Source organism: Narcine bancroftii, chromosome 1, assembly GCF_036971445.1.
Source record: "Narcine bancroftii isolate sNarBan1 chromosome 1, sNarBan1.hap1, whole genome shotgun sequence".
In the NCBI taxonomy this organism is placed as follows: Eukaryota; Metazoa; Chordata; class Chondrichthyes; order Torpediniformes; family Narcinidae; genus Narcine; species Narcine bancroftii.
In genome coordinates this window covers 48,525,769-48,553,281 of record NC_091469.1, presented here as the reverse complement: position 1 = coordinate 48,553,281, position 27,513 = coordinate 48,525,769, and the positions used below count along the sequence as shown (strand labels likewise).

At 38.9% G+C, this 27,513-nt stretch overlaps 1 protein-coding gene across 11 annotated transcripts in view; it reads right to left on the bottom strand.

The window, feature by feature from the left end:
- fsd1l (fibronectin type III and SPRY domain containing 1-like) overlaps positions 1 to 27,513 on the bottom strand; it is a 127,369-nt gene that overhangs the window by 31,556 nt on the left and 68,300 nt on the right. For 8 of the 11 annotated variants that reach the window (XM_069926156.1, XM_069926147.1, XM_069926145.1 and 5 more), the window contains 4 exons: positions 14,566 to 14,775; positions 13,636 to 13,734; positions 3,294 to 3,423; positions 1,105 to 1,137 (listed from right to left, as the gene is read on the bottom strand). In XM_069926156.1, coding sequence (XP_069782257.1) covers positions 1,105 to 1,137; positions 3,294 to 3,423; positions 13,636 to 13,734; positions 14,566 to 14,775 — 472 coding nt within the window. The remainder of the gene's footprint in view (positions 1 to 1,104; positions 1,138 to 3,293; positions 3,424 to 13,635; positions 13,735 to 14,565; positions 14,776 to 27,513) is intronic. The other 3 variants (XM_069926163.1, XM_069926152.1, XM_069926171.1) reach the window with 2 other exon arrangements.

The window sequence follows — 27,513 nt, the reverse complement described above, 5'->3', positions numbered from 1 at the left end:
GAAATAACTGACTGATTTCTACCCATACAAAACAGGTAACTGAATTGAATTGACAACTCAATACTTGATCCATGTAGGACAAATAACACCACATGCAACACAAGACAATGATTCATCTTCTACTCAAGGGCAATTACCAATGATTTTTAAAAACAAAACAAAAATTAATAGCAAAAACCATTTCTTTCAGCCATTAAATTTCCAAAGCCAAACTTCATTTCATAATTTGAAAGAAGAAAAATAGAGGATGCTGCATTTCCTTCAAAACATTTTACTAGGATCAATTCCCTGGATATGTATCATGTTGTATGAGGCACTGCATGCTTTCGAGCCATTTTATTTTTATTGCAGCAAATTTCACTGATAACCCCACTCAGACTTTTAAGTACAGGTACACAATCCTTTATCCAGATTTCGGAAAGCCAGATTTAAACCCACCCGAATTGTGTTGCCGTATCCACCCTCACCCCCTTCCAGTCGCACTGCCTTCTTCCCCCCCGCCAGCCCGACTCACGCTGCCATCTCCCCCCACCAGCCCGACTCGCGCTGCCGGTCTCCCACCCGCCTGACTTGCGCTGCCGAGCCAGCCCGACTCGCGCTGCCGGTCTCCCGCCCGCCTGACTTGCGCTGCCGAGCCAGCCCGACTCGCGCTGCTGGTCTCCCTTCCCCCTGACTCGCGCTGCCGGTCTCTTCCACCCGACTTACTCCCCACTTGCTGGATTTTGGAGCTTTCCAGATTTTAGATGTCCGGATAAAGGATCATGTACCTGTATACTGATACCAATTTCTAATTGCTTTCAAATACTGGTCAAATGTAGCAGGGTCAGGAACATTTCAGATATATCATCAGGTGGTTAAATATCTAAACAGCATTAACTATGGCTAAATAAAATTAGATTTTATACACCCAAAATAAATCAAGGACTGATCTTCTCAATTGCAACCTGCACAAAGTGGATATTCCAAACCAAAACAGGCTTTTGAAACTGAAATGGTTGGCAGATCAGTTCCACAATATGTTAATTAATGCAAAAAATACAAATATGGTTATCAGCAGGCAAATGCTACCAGGTGAGCTCAAACTATGCAATTATCACATTTCACCTCATATTCCTCTTCACCAAGGAAACCTGGCCTCTGTGAGATGACGAAAAATAGGATTAGCAGTACAGTACATTGTGAACTTTAGGGTAAATTTAAAAATGCACATGAACATATTTTACATTCTACTTTTTTTTGTTTCTGGTTAACAAAAAAAGGGATAGTTTGCAAGACTAAAATCCAATGAAACTCAGTCTTTTAAATGTTAACTCTGAATGCACCCACTAAATTTGGAGAATTAGAATTAAAACCCTTGCTTTTTTTTTAAACTAGTTTTAATGTTTTTCAATAATAACTAAAAGTGGAATATCATCTGGAAAAAGGTATCAGTAATTCTAGTGTTAACACATGTTCTTGATTATATCACTGGATTTGTGGGTACAATGAAACTCGATCCAGATTTGGAGGCAGATTTTCTGTACTAAATCAACCTGCTAAAGGAATTAGTAAGCCACTGGAAGGTATGAGGGCATCATTGTGGGGTGGAGAGGAGGAAGGCAAAGGAATTCAACATTTTTGGTTACAACCCTTCAACATTACTGTGGACAGAAACCAGCAGAAGGAAGAAAAAAGGATAGAAAGACTGAGAATGGTGAATCATTGGAGTGATTGAGGATGGACAGATGGAGGGAGGGAGGTTGAAACATAGACAATAGGAGGTGATTGAAGCAAGATGAACTAGGAGTGGGTGAAGGTGGAGGATGAAAAGTGGGAACAAACTATTGGTCAAGAGGTGAGGGACAGATGGGACCAGAAAGGGGGAGAGGATATTGTCAGTGAAATATATGGCTGACAATGAGATCATGGAACCCAAGTTGAGGTGGGGAAGGCAGGGGGAGTGGGATGCAGGGAAGTAGAGATAAGAACAAACTCACTGGTGGAGCTTGAAGGGAGTGGGGAGAACTGTGACAGCAGGGGAAAATGGGGGATAGGGATGTCAAAAAGAGAACTAGGATTTCCTAACAATGGGACATTGATCAGAGTTTTACTGCATCATGTATATTTTCTCCACAACACTACTGCAAGAGTAGATATCGTAAACCAATTACAGTACAGTACCCTGTATCTGAAATGCTTGAGACCAGACATTCTTCGGCTTTTCAGTTTTAAACAAAATACATGTATCAGCGGTTAAACAACAACAACAAATAACAACATAAAAATTCACAAGATAATGTTTAATGCATACCAAAAAAAAGTCTCTGCTGCCGAACCCTGACACCTCCCAGCCTTCGCTGCTGGTCCCAGACTACAGCCCCTGCTCCTGCCTGGGAGCCTAAGGCAGCTTCTTCCATGCTGATGGCTACTGGTCCCTGACACATCCCACTCCTGCTGCCTGTCCCCATTCCTGCCCGGGAGCCCGAGGTGACTTCTTTGATGCGGACGGCACCACCCCAACATTGAGAATGGAGTCGCTGTCGCTGATTCTGGCTGCAGCTGATGCTGAAGACTTGGTCCCAGGTCTGTTTGGCATCTTCCCGGCCAGAAGCAAAGATTTTTTTTAAGCTTGTTTTTTTTGTAATCAAAATGGCACCAACAGAGCATCATAGCCCCATGGGCAAGTCAGGTGTGAATATTTTTCCACTTGTGGTGTCATGTCAGTAAATTTTTAAAAAGTTAGTTTTTAAAATCTTTTTGGAACTTTGGATACGGGGTACTTGACTTTACTGAGACTCTACAAGCATATACATATGAAAGTTTGAGGTTTCTATATTGATCTAACTGCAGGAATAACTTTAACATGTTGAATTGACCTCTACATGCTTCTCTTATTCCTATAGTAACTTTACCAAAATTCCATTCACTTTCATAAATGAAGATTTTGCAATGTTTGCCTGAAGAAAAGAAACCAAGATTTTCAGCATCACCTCGCAACTATGTGTGTGGTAAAAATTGTGCAAGGAAAAACAAGAGGAAGAAAGTCAGATTTACAAAATGTGCACTGAAACACAAATAGGACTGAAACCACCATTTTAAAACATGTGTCTTTCCAAATTGCTTGCTCTTTAGCAATAGAAGTTCATTTTACAATTCATAATATGTGAAAGTCAAATCTGTATCACAAGCATCTTTGAATACAAACCCTCTTTCGCAGTAATTTCAATCCACAAATTATGATCCTGGAAAACAGTAACAGATTGCACAGTTCAGAATGTTTGGCATGAAATGAACTTAATTTTTAAAAAAATTACCTGCCCTTATTTTCTTTTCCTTTAACTTTATTCTCTTGCCCTTTTCCTCCTGAAGAATCCCATTCAACACTAAAGTCTTCAACTTTTAAGTTCTGATGTGAAGTTGTAGCATCAAAGTTAAAGTTGAAACCTGAGAACAAATTAGTATAAAATAACGAAACAAAATTTTAGGTCATCAGAAAGTAAAGTGAATAAGTACTCCTAAGTCAAATATTAACAAACCCTTAAATTTCATTTGAAGGAATGGAAACATACAATAAAGAATACATAAACATCAACCAACCTAATCTATATCATTTGGTGTACTCAAGTGGTACCTCAGTGAAAGGCAACACAGATTGGATGAACACCCACAACTATTCCCACAATGATGTGTCTGTCCTTGGCCTCATCCATTGTCAGGGTGAGGACAATGTAAACTTGAGGAACCACACATCATATTCCACTGAGACAGCCTTCAGCCAACAATATGAAGACTGATTTTTCTAATTTTTGGTAAACCCCCACCCAATCCAATTCCACAGTTTCTATCTCTTCTTTATCTATTGCTGTACTTTTTTTCCTTTCTCTCTAACTTTTCTTTTCCCCCCTTCTTAACACTTCATATGAAATGCTTTGAGCATCTGGTAAGCATTAAAGCACACCTTCCAGAGATGCTGGACCAATTTCAATTTGCCTATAGAAGAAACCGTTCCACTGATGCTAGAGCCTTGTCCCTTCACTCTCTCCTAACCCATCTGGAGAATGACACCCCGTACGCAAGGCTGCTGTTCATTGACTTGAGCTCAGCATTTAATAGTATAATTCACCAGAGGCTGGTGGAAAAGCCATTCTCACTGGGACTCAACACCCCTTTCTGTAACTGGATTCTGGACTTCCTAACAGAAATACCAAAGTCTGTCCAAGTTGGTAGCAGAAAGTCGAGCACCATCATGCCGAGACTACCACATTCCTTGGAGTCCACTTAACTTATGACCTACATATTTCACCACTGTTCAAGAAAGAGCAACAGCAACTGCACTTCCTGAGAAGACTGAAGTGGGCAAGGTAACTGTTCACCATCATGTCAACCTTCTGCAGGAGCTTTATCAAGAGTGTCTTGGCTGGCTGTATCACAGTGTGGAATGGTTGCTGCTGAGAAATGGAGTGGAGGTAAATCCACAGGACCATAAGACTACAGAGGGGATCACTGGAGACTTCCTCTCCCCCAATGATGTGATCCACTGGAATCATTGTCTGAAGAGGGTGCACAAAATCATTAAGGACTCTTTTCAGCCCACAAACAGCATCCTTTAGCTGCTCCCATTGAGAAAGATACAGGAGAATTACATCCAGCAGCATCAGGCTGAGAAACAGCTTCTTCCTGCTCATGGGCAGTGAGAACCCAAGGATCTGCTCACACTAGCCACCGAGACTCTCACATTCATGAAACAATTATTTATTTGTATTTATGAGTACTTGCCCTGCATATATATTCTTTGTCTGCAAGTGTATGACATCTGGTTGTGTGTCTGCATGTTTTGGAGCAAGGACTGAAGAGCGCTGTTTCGTTGGGTTGTATTTATGTAATCAGATGATAATAAACTTAACTAATGGTTTCTCCTGCCTCGCCATCTCTCATACTTTCTACGCTATTTTCTATCACCTCTAGTCCTGCCTGCAGCTTCTTTTCAGCTTTATATAGGTGATTTTTCCTATTTTATCTTGGTCTTGATAAAATGTTCAGACTTGAAAGATTAATTGACTGTTTCTACTCATGGATTCTGTCTAACCTGCTGAGTTCCTTCAGCAATTCTTTATCTCAATAGGAAATATGAAGTACATTCTACAACCATATCCTCGATAACTTCCCGTAACCATGCTCCATCAAATGGGTTCAAATGTCCGACATAAACCAGTAACTCAACAAAACAAAAACAGTCAGAAGTACTGAAACTTTGTGTAACCCATCAAAAGCTGTGGAGATTTAGGGGGGGTTAGGCAACATTCAAGAAAAGATATGGTCAGCCAACACAAACTCAAAAAAAGGGATACAAGCTACATAGGAGCAAATGGGGTGAAGTTGGACAGCATGGACAAGTTGAGCTGAAGGGCCATTTTCCATGCTTTAAAACCCTATGACTCTTTAGATTGTAAAGGTCTTCATGGAAGCCCAACTAGTACAGGGAAACCTCGTTAGAACGCGATTCGCTAATCCACAAAATCGCTTATAGCCCGGGGGTCTATGGGCCCCAAACATTGATTTTAGGAGTGTTGGAATCTAGGGGTTAAAACATTATGAAATAAATGATTAATCAATAAGTTTATTTGTACTGCATGAGTCAGGGAAAGAGGAATGTGGCTAAGTGGCTGTCACAGCATGGAGCAAAGTTGGCTGAACAAAATTGGCTGCTCCCAAGATACAGGGAGAGGATATGCATAAAACGATTTAGGAGGAATGCTCAACTGAAGGAGGTGGGAAGTAGCACAGGAGACACAGGCCAGATCAGAACAAAGAATGGCCCGCAAGAATCAAAGGGAATGGAAAACCAGTCTAGGAGGAAGATTAAGGCACGAGGAGGTGTTAAAGAGAACAGCAGAAATTGGCCAGACAGGGACCGAATGGTGATTAGAAATATCTGGGGATGAATTAATTTCAGATCTAAACAACAGGATAGTCTGGCCTGGAGGATTAACATGGGAAGGCTACACCCCAGAAATCTGCAAAACAGGAGATGACTTGTGATAACCCTTATGCAAAAAGATCTAGCAGGGAAAACAACTTTTGTTCTGTGTGATAAGATTGACCTATATAAACTGTGCCAACTGGACAATAGGGGTCAGTCTCGGGGAGTAGCTCACTGGCAGGTGACCTATGAACTAACAGACTGACTCAGAGCTCTGTTAAGTTTTATTCTTGTGCTGTGCTGTGCTGTGTGGTGTAATAAACTGACTGTTGAACCGAATACCTTCTCCTATCACTTCATTCAACGAACACGCTGGACTCAGTTCACACATAGACTAAATTAAGAGTAAATAAATTAAAGCCAGAGTCCAACAATTTGGTGACCCCGACGTGATGAAGATGGAGAAGTGACGGAAGAAAAGATACGAAACACCGGTCGATTGTGGTGTGATGATAACAACAAGTGACCATTCAACAGAGGGAGGTAAGCAGACGCCTGTTCAAACGAAGTTCTGCTATTGGCAAAGATAAAATTGTGTGTTGTCACTACTCTGCAAAAGACCTAGTTAAAGACAAGAATAAAACAAAAGGAGGTTGGAATCCCTCTACGGAGGTTGAGGTCCCTCGAGGAAAAGGAGGTTGGAATCCCTCTACGGAGGTTGAGGTCCCTCTAGGAAAAGGAGGTTGGAATCCCTCTACGGAGGTTGAGGTCCCTCGAAGAAAAGGAGGTTGGAATCCCTCTACGGAGGTTGAGGTCCCTCGAAGAAAAGGAGGTTGGAATCCCTCTACGGAGGTTGAGGTCGCTCTAGGAAAAGGAGGTTGGAATCCCTCTACGGAGGTTGAGGTCCCTCTAGGAAAAGGTTGGAATCCCTCTAAGGAGGTTGAGGTCCAGTTGGAATCCCTCTACGGAGGTTGAGGTCCCTCGAGGAAAAGGAGGTTGGAATCCCTCTACGGAGGTTGAGGTCCCTCTAGGAAAAGGTTGGAATCCCTCTAAGGAGGTTGAGGTCCGGTTGGAATCCCTCTAAGGAGGTTGAGGTCCCTCTAGTAGTACGGGGTTGGAGCCCCTTGTAGCAATCTCGAGAGGTAGATTTAGACACTTGGCCAAGTAGTATAAGGTGTATGGGGTGATAGTTATTTGTTTCTATAGTGTGTAATAAGTATTTGTTTAAGAATCGTGTACCATAGTAGTGTATAATAAGTATCCGTATAAGGTGTATTGTGTTATAGTTATTTGTTTCTATAGTGTGTAATAAGTATTTGTTTAAGAATCGTGTACCATAGTAGTGTATAATAAGGATCTGTATAAGGTGTATTGTGTTATAGTTATTTGTTTCTATAGTGTGTAATAAGTATTTGTTTAAGAATCGTGTACCATAGTAGTGTATAATAAGTATCTGTATAAGGTGTATTGTGTTATAGTTATTTGTTTCTATAGTGTGTAATAAGTATTTGTTTAAGAATCGTGTACCATAGTAGTGTATAATAAGTATCTGTATAAGGTGTATTGTGTTATAGTTATTTGTTTCTATAGTGTGTAATAAGTATTTGTTTAAGAATCGTGTACCATAATAGTAATAAGTATCTGTATAAGGTGTTCGGCATTTAACTGTTTTTTCATGCACGCTGGTATTGTTGCTGTGTATATCACTGTATTACTCTCGATGTTTTAAGTACTTCTGAAAAAGGGGTAGCAGAGGTTACAGATTGTACTGTTTTACAGGGTAGAGAGGGCATAGAGGCAAGGTATTTAGAATACGGATCAGGGAAACACAGTGGGGATAGGCAGTCACACAGTGAGGCATCAGTGTACACAGACTAACCGCAAAACAAACAATGTACATTTCACACAAAGGGGGAAACTAACAAGCTAACCGCAAAACAAACAATAGACACTTCACACAACCACGAGACACATAATCCCCCAGCTGGCTCTCTCTCTCTGATCATCCCTGAAGGGGAACACCTGTTTTCAGGGAGCTGCTGGTCATCTGGTGGTTATATAACGTGGAAAGGGGCGAAGTAGAGTGCAGGGTGTCAAAATCCTACCAGGAGAGAGAGCCAGGGAGTACGAGGTCTAAAGGGATAAAAAATCGGAACAGAGATGGAAGGAGTAATAAGGGATGTAGGGCAAGAGTTCGGGGAAGACAGAGGAGTTCCCCCATCTGTAGACAGACAGTGGGAAAATACAAGGAATCAATTACTGGGAGGATTACCGAAGGGAGAGGAGGTACAGGCTATGGAACGGTACGAACAGATTTGGAAAGAGCTGCAGAGTCAGGGGAAGGTACCACGAGGGTTTGGTAAAATCCGGCTGTTACTGTACTTAGGAGAAGCAGAGAGGGAAGCATGATCACACACAGAAGACAGGGTCAGGAGAACCCTCGCTTCCCTTTGGGATATGCGTTGCGGGAAAGGGGGGAAGTACGGCTTCCAGAAAGATATAGACAGATGCTGCTAATTTATGAGGGTCCGCAAATTGGGGAAAGGTATCAACCCTTCTCATTCACTGACATGAATTGTATTTTGGACAAAATGCCACCTCCGACTGAGGGAGGTGGAGCGTGGATGGGAAAGTTCTGCCAATTTACGATGGGACATAAGATAGCCATAGGGGATTGGAGAGCATTATTGGGGAAACAGCTTGGGCTGTGGGAGATTCAGCAGGTAGAAATGATCGCAGGAATCACTAGGTGCCTCGATGCTGAGCCATTTGCCAACCATGCTACGGCAGTAGGAGGGGCAATGCGAGATAAGTTTCCCGTTCCCCCCGGTGTCATGCAGTCCCTGACCTTTTCCATAAAGGAGGATGAGGAGATCTCGACCTTTTTGAGTCAGTGTAAGGAGAGTTGGACGGATAAAGCAGGAGTACACCCAGCCACAGATCCCTTGCAGACTACACTCTTTAGGGCTGCAGTAACGAGCGGACTGCCAGCCGTAGTTAGGGAGGCATTAGAGAGTAACCCTAATATTCCTGGCTGCTCGAGTGAGCAATGGGAAAAATATTTGACCCATCACCTGAAACGTTACAGGGCTAAGCAAAAGGAGGACAAACAAACTACGGAGTCGGCACAAGTGCAACTCCTTAAGCTTCAATTAGCAGAGGCTAGGCAAAAGGCGAATGAGGAAAAAAAGATTTCCTCAAAGGGTGCGAACCAGATGATTCAGCAGCCACCGCAGCCACCACAAGGGAATGATACAAATTGGCACCCGGCCCCATATTGGGCACCGGGTCCCACCGATGGGGGCAGAATGGGAGGTCCAATGGGGGGATTCCGAGTAAGAGGGAGAGTGCGGAGTGCTCCACGAAGCCAGCCAGCCGTATGTTTTGGATGCGGTCAGCCAGGACACTTGAAGAGAGACTGTCCCCTAGTTTGGGAGCCTCGGGACCCGGGGGCAAGGGGCTATGGACCACCACAACAGCAGCCTTGGGTCCAGCCCCAGAGATCGTCAGTGCCACCCCCGGTACATCAGGCACCCTATGCGGCTCTAGCTCCGAGGAGACAATTCCCTTTGCGGACAGAGGAGGAGCAATATTGCCCACAGTGACGGAGCCCGAGTACCCACGAGCAGGCTAGGTTGGCAGACCCTTTCCTGCAGATGAAAGTCATGGACATGAAAGTATCCTTTTTAGTGGATACAGGGGCCAGGTTTTCAACACTCACTGGCGCTGAGTTTCAAGATAAAACATCATCCTCTAGCGTCCAGCTGATAGGGTTCTCGGGTACACCAGAAAATCTGCCGTTTTCTACACCACTAGTCACTTCTGTGGCAGGACAGACTTTTACACATCAGTACATTTTGTCAGCCAGGTGCCCTACCAATCTTTTGGGCAGAGACTTGTTGTTCAAGTGCGGAGCATCCATCCTTTGTGGACCCGACGGAATAGAGGTCACCTTTCCAAATGGATTTTCTATGAACTGTTCAGTAACTACACTTCATTCCGGTTCTCAAATGTTGTTGGCAGCAGCTGGAGGATCCGTGTCTGAGGGACAATGGGCTGACATTTACTGGGGGCTGCTGGAAACAGAGGACCCACAGAAGGTAGGGCTGCTAAAGCTTTATAATCAATGGAAGCCGTGGATCCAGACGTTACACCCGTATACCCCTCCCTCGAACCCTCCCCATATGACCCTCTTTTACGATAGGGATGGGGATGAAATGTATCAGCATGCCTTTTATGAAGAGGTAGAGGGCAGGCAATGGGAAATTAATTCGGACTACATAGTGATAGGAAAGGAGGGAGTGGCCGCTGCGGTGGCACTGACATCTGAACAGCTGGAATGGTATGAGATGGCAGGTGAGGCCATCCCTCATGTCACCCTTGCAATTGGCACTACTCATCAGGCAAAAGATTTGGGACCGATGTGTCGGAACTTGAAGTCCCTAAGGGACTGGTCTGACACCCAAATACCGACAGTGCAGTTCTCCTCATCTGCTCAGGCATACAGAATTTGGTCCATTACATATGATCAAGTCCTCCTTGAGCATAGACAGATTGAACGATTTCATGGTAGGGAGAAGATGGATCACCCCGACTCAGCCCCTATGCTAGACTCTCTCCCTGAGAACCTGTGGTCAGTGGGATCAGCAGATGTGGGTTTTTGTCAGCAGGTTGATCCCATGACCTTCGAACTGTCAGATTACACCCCTATTTGGCAGATGCAATACTACATCATCCAAAACCAAAGACAGTAAAGGAGATGCTTTTGTTTTTGGGTTTGTCAGGTTATAGTAGGCAGTTTATCCCATCGTATGGTGAGTTGACACATCCACTGCGAACTTTGGTGAATGAGCAGGGGATGAGGAATCTGGGAGCTACACTTGATTGGACTGCACAGGCTGAGATGAGTTTTATTCTATTGAAGCAAGCTCTTACAACAGCTATAGATTTGGCGATTCCAAATTATAACTACCTTTCTTTTTGGATGTTTCTGAAAAAGCACACACAATTGATGGTGTTCTTTTTCAGAAAAAAGGGGGTGGAAGATGTGTGCTCATGTATGGGAGTATCACACTAGACCCAACGGAAGACAGACACCCACCATGTACAAGACATGCAGCAGGAGTAGCAAAGATTCTACAAAAGGTGGCACACATAGTAATGGGACATGGCCTGACAGTATTAACAACACATAGTATTGTAGCATTTGTGAGCTCCACAGCATTTACAATGACTTCGTTAAGGCAGACGAGACTAGAAAAGATCCTGAATGCTCCAAATGTTACGTTTACCCATGAAGGCATTAACATGGCAGAAAATAGTGGAGAGGATGAACCAAACAATAAAAGGTAAGATCGGGAAAGTACAGGCACGGACCAAACTAAATTGGGTGGATGCGTTGCCTCTGGCATTAATGTCAATAAGGAGTTCGGTAAGTTCTGTGACAGGATTCACTCCATATGAACTACGAACGGGGCACCAGTTCCCGGGACCAGGAGCCGGAAGTCAGACTACGAAGAATGAGGTAAGTTCAATGGGATGCAAGCTGTATTATGATAAACTAACGGCTCTGGTGTCAGATTTTTCACAACAGGTCACAAGTCCCAACAGAGAAGGGGAAACACCGATACCTTCAGTCGCGGAGTGGATTCTGCTAAAGGTCATCAAGGGAAAGTGGTCGGAGCCCAGGTGGACAGGACCCTACCGAGTGGTGGAGAGGACGTCCCACGCGGTTCGACTACAGGGAAAAGGCGAGACGTGGTATCATTGGAGTCAGTGTGCAGCCACGGACCCACCAGCACGGACACTGGAACAGATTCGTACGGCGGCGACTGAGAACCTGTGAGCAACTACGGACTAAGAACTTTCTGAACGGGTCCCTTTAAAGAACATATTGGACTCCGGGGACTGTTGATGGTAGAATCTATTGTTGTTTAAAAATCGATGACAATGGGCAAGCAGTAAAGGAGATTTCTTCAGGTATTCGCAAATTAGCTCACGTCCCGGTTCAGACCTGGCGACCCTTGGGCAGCGCATGGCTGGGAAATTTGTTCTCTGGAGACTGGGGATGGATACATACTATAGTGCTAGTTGCTGGATTTGCGGTTTTGGCGTTGATTCTGATCCCGTGCATCCTTCCCTGCCTCCAGTGCCTCATTCAACGAGCGCTGTCACAGAGAGACATCCCCAGACCCCAAGGCATGTATTTGTCCCTACTGCCCTCTCAAGAGTGTAATGATTACAAGGGATCAGAAATGCCAACCCTGGCATGTAACCCGGATTTCTCTATCTAATAAGTTAACTGGTGGTTGGTCTCATTTTCATGAGACCAAAAGGGGGACTGTTGGAATCTAGGGGTTAAAACATTATGAAATAAATGATTAATCAATAAGTTTATTTGTACTGCATGAGTCAGGGAAAGAGGAATGTGGCTAAGTGGCTGTCACAGCATGGAGCAAAGTTGGCTGAACAAAATTGGCTGCTCCCAAGATACAGGGAGAGGATATGCATAAAACGATTTAGGAGGAATGCTCAACTGAAGGAGGTGGGAAGTAGCACAGGAGACACAGGCCAGATCAGAACAAAGAATGGCCCGCAAGAATCAAAGGGAATGGAAAACCAGTCTAGGAGGAAGATTAAGGCACGAGGAGGTGTTAAAGAGAACAGCAGAAATTGGCCAGACAGGGACCGAATGGTGATTAGAAATATCTGGGGATGAATTAATTTCAGATCTAAACAACAGGATAGTCTGGCCTGGAGGATTAACATGGGAAGGCTACACCCCAGAAATCTGCAAAACAGGAGATGACTTGTGATAACCCTTATGCAAAAAGATCTAGCAGGGAAAACAACTTTTGTTCTGTGTGATAAGATTGACCTATATAAACTGTGCCAACTGGACAATAGGGGTCAGTCTCGGGGAGTAGCTCACTGGCAGGTGACCTATGAACTAACAGACTGACCCAGAGCTCTGTTAAGTTTTATTCTTGTGCTGTGCTGTGCTGTGTGGTGTAATAAACTGACTGTTGAACCGAATACCTTCTCCTATCACTTCATTCAACGAACGCGCTGGACTCAGTTCACACATAGACTAAATTAAGAGTAAATAAATTAAAGCCAGAGTCCAACAGGAGCCAGGCTAACAGCCACAAACTCAAAAATGGACTCTTGTGACTCATTTACAAGATGTATATGTTAATATGTGGAGTTTAAAGGTCTTATTATAGGGTTTGAGTCACAGTATTCTATTTTCCTGAATCATGACATATATGCATCTGTTCCACGACTCGGCTGTAACGCAGTCTGAAATCTTGGACCCCACTACCGCGTTCTAATGAGGTTTTACTGTATCTTGAGGTACAAATTTCATTTAGCCCATTTGCAGTGTGCCGTGCCATTTTAGCAAGTAAGGGTTTACCATGGCAGCATTTCCTCTAAAAATAAACAATGGGCAGGTTTGAGACTTCAATTGTCTGCTTGCACTCTTTGATAAGACTGCACAGAACTTTGGTGGCGACTGTTTAAACTTGTATCCTGATTAAGAGTAAAAGGTCATTCATTACTGAGGAATTCAAAACCATTTAAGTGAGATTCAATTTCATGTTGCACACGCACAGAATTATTCTAAAATAGATTTTGTGAAGACTTTTACTGATCACAAGCATTTATTCTGAGAAATCATTTGTACTGTTGTTTTTGAACAATTCATTAATTGGAAATAAATGCAAGCAACTCACCTTTTGTTTCCAAGGTTATTGGTTCAGAATAGTCCCCTGCAACAGCTTTATTGCATGCTCTTACTCGAAAATTCATGTATTTGGATTCAAATTTTAATCCTGAAGAAAAAGGACTGACCATGAATAAACAATGCTTCACACCCATCAGCAAAATATTTAAACATGAACATTCCTCTCGCATTATAGTCTTTCTTCTTTCTGATTCATTACCATAAAAGGCTTTCCTAATCAGCAAAACAATGGCTGTTCCGACTTTTGACTGGCTCTCAGTAGGGATGCCAAATCTATTTGCTTTTCACTCTATACTCCGCTTTTAATTTTTGTTCACAATTTTCAAAACTGAAAGCAGTTTACCTGGCTCTCTTGCATTGAAAACGATACCTTTTGTACTCAAAGCCAAGGAGCAGAGAGTATAAGTGGTTATTTGGAGTGCAGAATCAATATAATAATCAGTCCAATGCAGAAAATTTGAATTTGGCAAATAGTGTTGGCAGTCCTATATTGCAAAAATAGCTCCAAACATCCTTATCAATCTGAATTCAACAATATCATATTTCTGTCACTACTTCCAAGCTTAAGCAGTGGCATCACACAACCCAACCTTGGAATGCTGCAATGGTTTTTCCACACATAAGTAACATTTTTCCAATTGACAACTTTTTTTTGTATATAGAAAGACAGGGGTAAGAGGAAGTATTTTTTAAGGAGAAAATACTATTAATCCACAGTACTGCAAACAAATAAAAAAATTGATATTCACTGAATTTTTTAACATGTCACAATACGCCAATGAATCTCATGCATAGATAGATGACCCACAACAGAATGGCCCGAATTTAGTAGGCAGAGAATCTGTGGACCAATAGCAAAGCAAACCCCAGCCACAATTTGCACATACATTACATTCAAGCTTTAAAACATGGGTGTGACCTGAGAGTGTGTATTCAGTTGTCTTGATGTTATCAATAATGTCCCAGTTCCTTTCTTCTTTAACTCTAGGATGTCCTTCATAATTGGTTTTTCTGTATTCTAGTATGTAGTGATCAATCTTTTTATCACCTTCTGGCATGTTCCACATTATGGTCACACAATTATCAGTAACCAAACAATCAGCTGGATCTATCTCAGGAGCTCGAGGGACTGTGGGAGAAGTTACACATTTCATCATTTACTTTGGTATTTCAGCTTTCTTGCATATAGCCAATAACTCAGGAACACATTAGTAAATGATCAAAAACATCTAAATATATAAATAATGATTATGGCAATAAATCTAGGATTATAATCTCAATTTAAATGCAAAATGGATATAGAGGGCCTGATAGTATTACAGGATGATTCACATCAGTAGTGAGGAATCATCTTGGCCCAGAACTGGAACTACAGCAACAAAAGGCATTGGCGGAGTGATTAACAACCCCCTTGAAATAATCAACAAATTGGACAGAGAATAAATCAGGAACAAAAGCTTGCAGCAAATTGAAAACACTCATACAGGATTTAAAAATCTTCAGAGGATTAACAAAATTGGCAAAAGCAGTTTAGAGGACATTGAACAGTGTTTCCTGGAACCAATTAAGGAACAGGCCACAGACCTGTGTAATGAGTTAATTGGGAATACCCACTGTAGTGAATTCTTACAGAGAAAAACGGATTCATTTATTGCTCGCGGGTCACATAGTTTTGTCAGAAACTAAAATCTTTCATTTAAAGCCAATCATTTAGATCATGTACAAGAAGCACAATGACCAACATAGTCTGGGAAATTAACAATTCTGAGGGGAATCATAGGGGCATTCAACGAAATGTATAACATTCTGAATTGTACATTCCATTATCAAATAAAAATACAAAGTTATGCATTAGCAACTAGATGAGAGCAAGGATGGTAGATGAAGAAAATGTTTTTTCGAGGACCAGATTGAGGGATCAGGAGCATTGAAAGAAGATCTGAATAAAAAGTAGACTGGAAATTAATGAGGAATTAATGAGGAAAATGCATAATATAGCCATGAAAAAGTGGATCCCACAAAACCTTTAACAGGATAAAGCAATTTCTTGAAAGCCACAGCCAAGATGCCTAAAGAGGTGACTGCAAACATAACAGGAATCTTACAGAATTCCCCAGATTCTGGAACAATCCTACCAGCAAATTGGAAGGCAGCAAATGGCAAGTATTTTTTCCTCCCAAAATGAAACCTTATTTACAATAAAAATAATATATACACAAAGGAAAATGGTGCAAAGTCTTTTTACGTTCAAGAAGAGAAAAATAGGAAATTGCAGAGCAATTTGATTGAGGGGGGCATCATTTTGTCAGCAAGATGCCGAAGCCCATCATTAAGAATGTGGAGCCACACAATTGGAAAATCATGATACAATCATTGTGTTTGGAAGTGATCAACATTTGATAAGTTTATAGTTATTTCGAGGATGTAACCTCCAGAATAGTTAAGAAAACAATAGATGTATTAGATCTGAATTTTCAAAAGCCATTTGCTAGGGTATCACATAAAAGTTTTATTAAACAAAAGCTCACAGGATTGGACTAACAAATGGATATGGATATAAAAAAAATTGGTTAAGGGAAAGCAGCAGAGATTAAGGATAGAAGTATAATTTTCAGGTGGTCGTTATTAATGAGATACCACAGTGATCAATCCTGGGTGCTCAGCTAATCACTCAAATGACTAGATTAAAATGTAACTTGCTGGTGATTAAATGAGCTTGAATAGGACATGCTGTCTAAAGGGATATGGGCAGATTAAGTTGCTGGTCAAGAAAATGGCAGATGGAACATAATGTAGGAAATTAGATTATTCATTTTGGTAGAAAGATTAGAAATTTAAACGTGAAAACATGACAATAATAAACATGCTATTACAGCACAGTGCCAAATGTTATGGTGATCTTTATGTAAAGGGTTAGGATACAAAATGTTTGAAGGATCACAGTTGAAGTACTTGGAGAGGAAGTCTTGGAATCAGTGGAGCTTGGATTCATGTTTGATGCCATGAGTGAAATGGTTGTTGCATGCAGGAAGATCAAATGAGTGACAAAAATTAGAGACCCATTTCCCTGGCAAGCTAATCTGAATTTAAAATGCATAATCTCAGAATAAAGGGTAGGCAATTTAGGATGGAAATGAGAAGAATCTTATCAATGCAGAGTGTGGAATCTTATACAATGAATATGTCCAAGCCTAAGATTTTTTTTGTGTGGACACTAAGATTTCGTGGATCTGGGGATAGGGAAAGTGTTATCAAATGGTGGAAGAGGTTCAAAAGGAGCTTTCTGCTTCTGCTTTTGGGTAATTGGCTCCTTAATGGAAAATGTGGTAAGATGAACCACCAAAGAAGGCACCCAGCTTTGATTTCTGCCTTACACGGCTAAGGCTGCTCTCAATGAGGATAGGAAGTGTGGATTTTAGAAGAGGTTGGGGCAGAGAGTTGGTAATTTATAGGAAGAAGAAAAATAAGATTGTTGCTCGAGATCAAGGCCCTAGTGGACAGATTCAGATATTTTTGAACAATCCTCCGCAATTAAGTCACATAAAGCACGTCCCTATAAGACATGATAGAGTTAGTACATATGTAGTCCTGGTTAATGACCTTCAGAAAGGAGATAAAATTCTACCAGAAGGAAATGGGAATCAAATACAGTTAGCGAAATTCATTTTTAATAAATAGTCAAGGGAAAGATATTCAGCAAAAAATAATAAAGCAACTAGATATTCCATAACCTTAAGAAAATGAGATAAACTGGGGAAAAAGGTCTTTTAAAGCAGCAAAGCAAGTTTTATTATTTCCAGGACTTGGCATCACTGGCAATTTCCAAATTTTCCATCCTTGATTGCCTCCAAAATAAGATAGTAGTTGAGTTAATGCCCTGCTGCCACGTACCAGGATTAGAGCCTGGCAATTCCACCAAAGTTCAACAGAACCAGAATCAATTGATTCAGGATGGGCATCAGAAGTAAATAAAAACACATGCTGGAAAAGTTTCACATAACAGGCAGCATCTGTAGATGCTGATCAATTGAAGATCAATTGAAGAGTTTTCAACAATGGTTCTGATGACTAGTCTTTGACTCAAATATTAACTTTATCTTCTGAAGCTGCTACTCAAGCTGCTGTTTGTTTCCAGAATTTTCTTTTTATTTTGGGTTTTCCAGCTTCTGCATTGTTTATTTTTCAAAAATACAGTCTTTGGGTTTGGGTACAATTGTGACGATATTTTACAAGTAGAAACAAGCCTAGTACTTCATTTACAAACTGCCAACCAGACTTTCGGATTCAGGCCAAGATCACTATGAGTCCAGATGACTGTGGCAAGGTAAAGTTTCAATTATCCTTCAGTAGTCTTCCGGTAAGCTCTGCAAATCTAAAAATAGATGGTGTAGGTTTAAGATGAGAGGGGATAAATTTAAAGGGGAGGTGAGTATATTAAATGAGCTTCCAGAGGAAATGGTGGAGGCTGGTACAATTAGAGTTCAAAATAAATTTTGAAGTTTATAGATGTTTAAAGATATTTGGGCCAAATGCAGGCAAGAGCATCTTGGTTGAGACAGACAAGTCAGGCCGAAGAGTACTTTTCTGAGCTGTACAACTCTATGACCATTTCCTGCCCTGAAATCCAAGAACCAGGGAAAACATTACAACAATCCAGCAACTTTCATGTACACAAATCCATTTTTACTGAGGTTAAACTGATCTGAACTCTTGCCTCTGGATCAAATTATCTCCAGATAATAGTCCTATTAATTCCCACTGTACTTTTGCATTTCCTGATACAATTCTGATGTCAGCATTTAATATTGTCTTTCGGAAATTAAAACCATCAACTTCTGAGGTAAAATATTTCAAATTAAAATTGAATTGAAACCATCGAAATCAAAAGTTATAGCTGAATGATGATCATTACAAGTTCATGTGAAACAAGACTACATGCACAACATGTGTTCTTCATCTTGTCAACAAACCTAATTGTATTAGTATTATAAGTTAATGTTTTCAAAGATAAACCATCACAACATTGATTTGAATGTGTATTTCATGTTAAGAACAGCATCGAGGACAAAATTATTGGGCAAAATAATTGAAAGATATTTTTATGGACTTGTTTGTGATCAAATTTGTAATTTTAATTTTAGATTACAGACATGCTTATCATGATCAATTTACTTCAAATAACATTTCCTTTTCAACGCACGCTCTTCTGAACACACTCTTCTCCAACACCAGCTCCACCCCTTCACACTCCAGGGAAATCTTGCCCGTTTCTTGAAATTGCACTTCTGAGCTCTTTGATTTTTGGGTTTTGTGACAATAAAATAGCAAGATTATTAATCTAGTAGTTTGGAATATCGATCCAGAGACCAAAGTTGAAATTCTATCAAAGCAGCTGTTTATTAACATATTTATTTAACATATTTGAACACATCGAGTTCACTGACATCATTCAGGAGAGAAAATTCACCACTTGGATGATCTTGCATAAATGCAAGAAAATTGTCTCTGAAATTATTCAAACAGTTCAAAAGCAAGCAGAGAACAATAAAATCCTGGCCTAACTATCAATGTTTAAATCTGGAAAAATGTCTTTAAAAATTGAATTCAGGCTTATTTTAATCTTCACCCACTACTCAATTTCCACTGATACGAACAACCTAAATGGTCCATAGAAAATTCTTCATAGCTCCAGTGATCCTTGTTTGCATATTCTTCGACTTATTGAAAGGTTTCCATTCTGATTTCAACCAACTTCCCATAGACATGTTAATTTGTGGTAGGAGGAAATGGAACTGATAAATTGGATTCAATGGCTTCCTGAATTAAAAACTAAATATAATCGAATCCTCCAGCCACGAACATGAAATTATTAGGGAGGATATTTCAGATTCATGGCACCATGGGAACACTGATGATCATGTAGGGTTTCACAGATTACCTCAGTGTTGAGATGTAGAACTCAGGCAATGGGTTAATCATCTGAAACTCATAGCCACTGAAGTGCCAACTTTGGAAGAAGTGCCATTACACAGGTTCAAACAGAAGTTCAGCACAGGACTTAGAAGCAGAGTGAATAAGCGCTGATACATAGCTCCCTCATCTCAGGGTACCATTACATTTGGGGCGCAAGTGTATGTGTGTTAGGGTTAGAGTGTGCGCGTGTGTTAGAGAGTGGATGTGTTAGAGAGAGAGATTGACCTGCTGAGTTTCTCCAGCATTTTGTCTCTTTTTTATTTGAACCATGCTCTCTACACTTTTGTGATTTACTTATGTATATTAAGTAGTCTTGTTCAGTACTTTGATGCATATGTTTTGCATGCAATGACTACTTCAAATGTGATATTCATAGACATCACCAGATGTTGAGTTTTTCTCTGGAACTGCTCTGCCAGGCCTCTGCTGCAGCAGCTCCTGCTTGTTTCAGAGGCTTGTCCCCTTAAGTTTTCTCTTCAGCATATGGAAGGTATGCTCAATTGGATTTAGATCAGGTGTCAGACTTGGCCATTCAAAAACTTTCCAGCTATACGCTTTGAAAAACTCCTTTGTTGTTTTAGCAGTATGTCTGGGGTCACTGTCTTGCTGTAGAATGAAGTTCCGCCTAATGAGTTTGGAGGCATTTGCTCAAACTTGAGCAGATGTTTCTAAACACCTCAGAATTCATTTTGCTGCTGCCATCATCAGCTACATCATTAATGAAGAGAAGTGCGCCAGCACTTGTGGCAGCCATGCATGCCCAGGCCATTACATCTGCTACGAGCCCAGAGGACCCCAAAACCCAGCAGCAATAGATATTCACCAAGACAAATAGTAACTTAAATAAAAGTTTTTAAATTATCTTTAAACATGAAAACAGAATCAAACTCTAATTTTTTACTATTAGAGTAACTAACCTAATTTAACCCCCTTCCAATTCTAAGCGTACGTGTGTGTAAATTTAGAAAAGTTCTTTAATTCACAGACCAATCTCACTTCTCATTCATCCAATTTCAGGCAATTTTTATACTGTGCACAGAATTTAACATTTATGAAGTTCACCAGGCTTTGGTGCTTGAAAGGTAAATGGCTACCGCTCAGGAAAGTTCTTGTCAGTTTTCAGAGAGAGATTTGTTGTTCCTGGACACAAATTTTTAATCAGCCACTTCAATGTCTTGCCGAAGAAACTTGCCTCATCAGGGTTTTCCAGATGATAACTTCTTTATTTCAAGTCACCATAGAGTTCCTATTTGTTTCCCTTATTTCAAGTGAAACATTAGGCAGCCAGTCCTCTTGTCTTGTATGGACCACAAAGGCTTTGACCAGGCTGAACTCACAACCTGTCTGCAAAATGGGTTTTTTTTCACAAGCTTGCCCTGTTCCAGTCCCAGTGGCTGCTGAATTGTAAAACTGCAGAACTGAATTCTTTCTTCGTCTCAGAAAAGCAGCCTGTTATTTTCTCTCTCTGCTTGCCAAATCCACATGACCCTTTTAAATCACCAAACAGCACTCCCAGACAGCCTGTGGCTCAGAACCTATTCCCCAGGGTTCTCTCATCTGTTGCTTTTGAAAATAACAATCCATTAGTGAAGTCTCTTGGGCACTCTTCAAAGCCTTTGCAAAGGCTCTTGGAGCCTGTCTGTCTAGCTTGAGCAGAGCTCCAGTATTTTAAATGAGATATTTTAAAGTGTTTTTGTATGTAACCTACACTAAAAAAGCCTGCCCCAATTTATCTCCCAAAAACATATCTATAATCTGTCACACACCCCCACCATTCAAGTTTCAAACATAAGGTGGTATGCTTTGGATCTTGGGCAGTTGTTTTACACCTCCACACCCTGCTCTTGCCATAACTCTGATACAGTTTGGAGGCGTGGCAAGATGGCGTAAGGAACAGACGTGCCTTCCAGTCCTCTCCTGACTCTAACTTATTGTTTTGTCTTTAAGTGCCCGTTAAAACTTTTTTAAAAAGTTTATAAATAGTATGAGGTGTTGAATTAATACCTAATGGTACATTTGTTAAAAAAAAGTAAAAGGAAACATCAACAGATTGTTAAAAAATTATATTTTCCAAAATTATCTGAGCCTGCTTGTTTACAAAAAGCCACGACTCAGCGTGAAATGGATCTAGGAAAAGAAGCGAAGAATTTGGCCTTGGAGCTCCGTTCTGATTCCGTAAGTCTTTCTGAAGGTCGTTTTCAGCTGCCTTTAGAACAAAGGGCTGGCCGGATGCCAGTATTTCAAACAACGTCTACTGAGACTTTGACTGCTGAATTAGCTGGGGCGTCACCAGTTGGAGATATACCATCAGTTATAACAGCTCTTCCAGATACTGACGTAACAAAGCTTTTAAAGGAGGTCTGTGACAGGGGCTCTTACACGGAGTCAAACTGCAAGAAAAGCTACTAAATTACAAGAAGGGATAGAAGGTCCTCTGATTCCACAAGAACAGCAGTCTGGATCTACTGATGTTGATATACTTTTCAAGAGTCTTAAACATAAGATATTTTCTTCAATGATGCATTTAGGTGATTCTATGAATAATCTTACTTCTAAGATTAATGCATTGGTGGATGTCAATACTCAACAGATGGCTGATTATGGAGCTTTTAAAGTCGAAACTATTGAAAGACTTGATCAAAGATTATCTGATGTACAAGATCAATTTCAAGATGTGAATAAAACAATTGAAACGCTACAGAATCAGAATAAAAATTTAGCAAAAAAGGTTGATTATTTGGAGAGCCATCTAGACGGAATAATGTGAAAATTATCGGCTTGCCAGAAGGCATAGAAGGGCCAGATCCAAGGAAATTTTTCACTGAATGGATTCCACAAGTGTTGGGACAAGATAAGTTTCCTGAAGGTTTAATATTGGAACGGGCTCATAGAGCTTTGAGAAGGAGACCTTTTTCAGGACAGAATCCAAGACCTGTTCTGGTTCACTGTTTAAATTACTGATAGACTATTTTACGTATGGCTATTAGAAATGCACAGCAAAACAGATCTCCTTTGATGGTTCAGAGTAATCGTGTTTTCTTCTATCCGGATTTGAGTCAGGAAATTATGTTTCAACGACGTGAATTTAATTCTGTGAAAGAATTATTGTGGAAAAAAGGATATAAGGCAACATTTAGATACCCTGCGGTACTGAAGATTTTTCAGGATGGATATCAACCAAAGTTCTTTGATAATCCTAAAGAAGCTATGGATTTTGCTCAGTCTTTACCAATTACGCAATTCTAGGAACGATGTAGTCCTCTACAGTCTCCAAAGAGGGCAGAGCTGCAAGAAGGGAATTTGATTTCTGGAAGAAATGGAAGAAACGGTGGTCGCAATGGCAAAGTTGATTAAAAAAAATAAAAAATTTTTTAAAATTATTTTTGTTGAGATTTTAAATAGTGATGGGAGCTGGGAGAGGGAACTGGGTGGGCACCAATTTCCAGAAGTCATCAGCTGCGTGTGAGTTATCTAAGACCCAATATTTTGGGGGAGTTACCGTATTAGGCGGTTTAAACAGGAGGAGGTAATTGTGACCTCCGACCTGTTTTTTTTTCTTTTTAATTTTTGGGTTAGGGAGTGAAGCTTTTTTTTAATCTTTTTTAAATAATTAAATTTTTTTTATATATAACTTTTTTTATTTTTTTTTTAGTTTTTGGTTGTAATTTCAAAGGGGAATTAAGGGTTTTTTTTCTTTTTTTGGGGGGTTTCTTTTTTTTCTTCTTTTTTCTCTTTTTTTTCCTTTTTTTTGTTTGTTTCTTGTTGTGTTTTATTGAGTGTAAGAAATGTCTAAATTGAAGTTTGCTTCTCTTAATGTTCAGGGTTTAAATAATCCTAATAAGCATAAGAAAGTACTTGCTTATTTAAAAAAATTAAAAGTTGATGTTGCTTTTTTGCAGGAAACTCATTTAACACATAAGGAACATTTGAAACTCAAACGTGAATGGGTTGGGCAAGTTTTTTATTCTTCGTTTAATTCTAAGGCAAAAGGTGTGGCAATTTTGGTACATAAGAATCTACCATTTCAGTTACAGAATGAAGAGAAAAATGGTGGAAGATTATTAAAATTAAATTGTACAATCTTTAATGAGGCATGGATTTTGCTTGATGTTTATGCTCCTAATGTTGAGGATGCAGCTTTTGTTGTGGATATGTCTTTATTACTTGGACAATCGAACTCTAATGTGATGATTGGGGGAGATTTGAATGTGGTGTTGGAGCCTTTATTGGATAAGTACCCAAGAGTAATTAAGAAGTCTAAAATGGCAATCCAAGTGATTAATATGATGGCAGATTTGAATTTAATTGATATTTGGCGAAGAGTTAATCCTACAGAGAAAGATTTTTCTTTTTATTTCTCGCGACATAATTCTTTTTCTAGAATTGATTATTTTTTAATATCAGCACATTTGCAGGATAGGGTTACATCTGTGGAGTATAAGGCTAGATTGGTTTCGGATCATTCATTATTATTATTAGAATATATGAGTTCACAAGATGTTCAGAAAGCTTCAGGATGGAGATTTAATACTATGCTATTGCAAAAACCAGAATTTATTAGTTTTTTAAAACAGCAAATTGAAATTTTTATTGGTATTAACTGTAATTCTGTTTCTAGTCATTTTGTTTTATGGGATGCAATGAAAGCTTTTTTGCGAGGTCAAATTATCAGTTATGCCTCTAAAGTAAAGAAGGAGAAAATTAAAGAGATTGAAGACTTAGAGGAAAAGATAACTGCTACTGAAAAAGAATTTCAAAAACATGCTACCGAAACGCAAAAGAATCAGTTAACTAATTTAAAATTTAAATATAATGAATTACAAACATATCGGTTTGAATGTTTAATGAATCGAACTAAGCATAAGTTTTATGAATGGGGTGAGAAAGCTCAAAGTTTTGTCATGGCAATTAAAAAAGGAACAATTATCTAGGATTATACCAGCGATTAGAAAGAAATCAGGTATTACTTTTAATCAAAACTCTCATTAATGAGGAATTTTGTAATTTCTATAAACAATTGTATAGTTCGGAATGTAAAGATGTAACTGGAGACGCAATAGATTCTTTCTTGGAAAATATTAGCTTGCCACAATTGAATCAAGAAGATAGACAAGAGTTAGATAAACCTTTTACAGAAGATGAAATAGAAAGGGCAATAAGAGACATGCCGAATGGAAAGGCACCTGGTGAAGATGGGTTTTCTATAGAGTTTTATAAAGTTTTTTATGCTGATGTATCTTCTATTTATAAGGATGTATTACAACAAACTTACAATACTTTTCAATTACCTGAGTCTTGTTCTAACGCAATAATTACGGTTATACCAAAAAAAAGATAAAGACCCTTTACAGGTTTCTTCTTATAGACCAATATCGTTGTTAAATGTAGATTATAAAATTGTAGCTAAAATTATGGCTAATAGATTAGCTCAATATCTGCCTAAAATTATACATGGTGATCAAACGGGATTTATAAAAAACAAGTATGCGTCAGATAATATTTTACGGTTAATAACCTTGATAAATAAATCTAAATTTCAGTTGAATTATCCAATAGCGGTTTTTTTGGATGCAGAAAAGGCTTTTGATAGAGTGGAATGGAAGTTTCTGTTCAAAGTACTTGAGAAATTTTGTTTTGGTTCTTCATTTATTGGGTTGATAAAGGCTTTATATAATAGCCCGAAGGCTAGAATTGCTGTTAATGGCCAAATTTCAGAATCTTTTAGTTTGACAAGATCTACTAGACAAGGATGTCCGTTGTCACCTGCTTTATTTGCTATAGTTATTGAACCTTTAGCACAATTAATACATCAAAATGAAAATGTTAAAGGTATGAGAGTTCTGAATGAGGAATATAAGATTAATTTATTTGCTGATGATGTTTTATTATATTTGGTGGATCCGGATATTTCTTTACCTGCAATTCAAGAATGTTTAGAAATTTATGGCCAATTATCTGGTTACAAAGTAAATTGGGCTAAAAGTGAAATTTTACCAATTTGTAAAGGTGATTATTCAGTATATAAAAATATTACAAATTTGAAGTGGACTACACAAATTAAATATTTAGGAATTAATGTTAATACAGAATTTCAAGAATTATATTCAATTAATTATTTTCCTTTAATAAAAAGGATTAAATTAGATTTGATTAGGTGGAGGGATCTACCTTTGGGTTTACTAGGGAGGATTAATACCATAAAAATGAATATTTTTCCTAGAATACAATACTTGTTTCAATCAATTCCTTATTTTAAAAAAAAAAAGTTTTTTAAGGATTTATATAAAGCGATTAGAGAATTCTTATGGAAGGGAAAATTTCCGAGAGTAGCAATGAGAAAATTGATGTGGGATTTTCAATTTGGAGGTTTAAGATTACCGAATTTTCAGCATTATTATGAAGCAGCTCAATTCAAATTTCTTAGTGCATTAATGAATATGGATGACCCACCTCATTGGGTAAAGATAGAAATGGCGGTTATTTTAGAAAAATTTCCTCATGAGTTTTTGTTTCGATGGAATAAAAATTTATTACGAACTTATGATGTGCCAATATTGAAACATTTATTGAATTTATGGACAAGTAAACTTAAAAAATTGGGACTTAAAAATATATATTCTGGAAGATTGCCATTATATAATAATCAACTTGTTCCTTTTACGGTCTCCAATGCCACTTTGAAACAATGGGAAAAGAAGGCAATAAAAAATTTATCTGATTGTTTTTCTGAGGGTTGTTTTTGTTCCTTTGATGAATTACAAAGGAAATATGATATTAGTGCAAATTCTATATTTGTATATTATCAATTAAAATCTTTTGTAAAACAGTTATGTGGTCGACATATGATTTTATTGCCTGAATCTAGTTTTGAAGAATATGTACTTTCAATACCAAAAAAGGGATATATATCTGATTTGTATTGTATTTTACAAGAAATTGATAGTAAAAAAGACTGGGATAAAGATAAGTTGAAATGGGAAAAAGATTTAGGACATAAAATAGCTGAAGAAGCTTGGATGGAAATTTGTCAGAATAGTATTCGGAAATTAATTAATGCTAGACTAGCGATGATTAATTATAATTTTATTCATCAGCTATATTTAACGCCGGAGAAATTAAAAAAATTTGGTTTTAGTATGTTGGATTCTTGTTTTCGATGTGATCAGACGGCCAATACTTTTTTGCATACTGTTTGGCTTTGTGATCGATTGCAATAGTTTTGGAAAGGTATTCAATCTGTTTTTAACAGTTTATATAATATCCATCTTGTATTAGATCCCGATATATTTTTATTAGGGAACATGCAATCATTATTCGATTTAGGTTTAGAGGATTATCAGATTTCATTTATTTATTTAGCTTTAGTTGTGGCTAAGAAATGTATAGCACTTACTTGGAAAGATAGAAATATACTAACTTTAGATAAGTGGTATTTGGAAATGAAATTTTGTTTGACTATGGAAAGGATATCTTTTTCAATTCAGGATAAGATGTCTTTTTATAAGTTAAAGTGGACTCCGTTTGCTAATTATATGCATTTAAGTTTGATTTAAATATATGTTTATGTGTGATATTTTAGTATTGACAATTTTTTTTGTTGTTAGAATTGTTTTAGGTTAAGTTTTATCTCATTTTTTTGTAAGTGGGTATTTTTTTTCATATATAATATTGTCAATTTTATTAACTCTTCACTCTTTATTTTGGGAGGGGAGGGTTGGACTAATTTTAAGTTAGACTATTAATATTGTGTTACAATTAACGGGGGGGGGGTTATTTTGTGTAGTTTTCTGATGTAATTTTTAAAAAAAAATTTTTTCTATTTTTCTTTAAATGTAATTCTTTATTGTATTCATGTTATAAAATTTTAAATAAAGTCTTTAAAAAAAAACTCTGA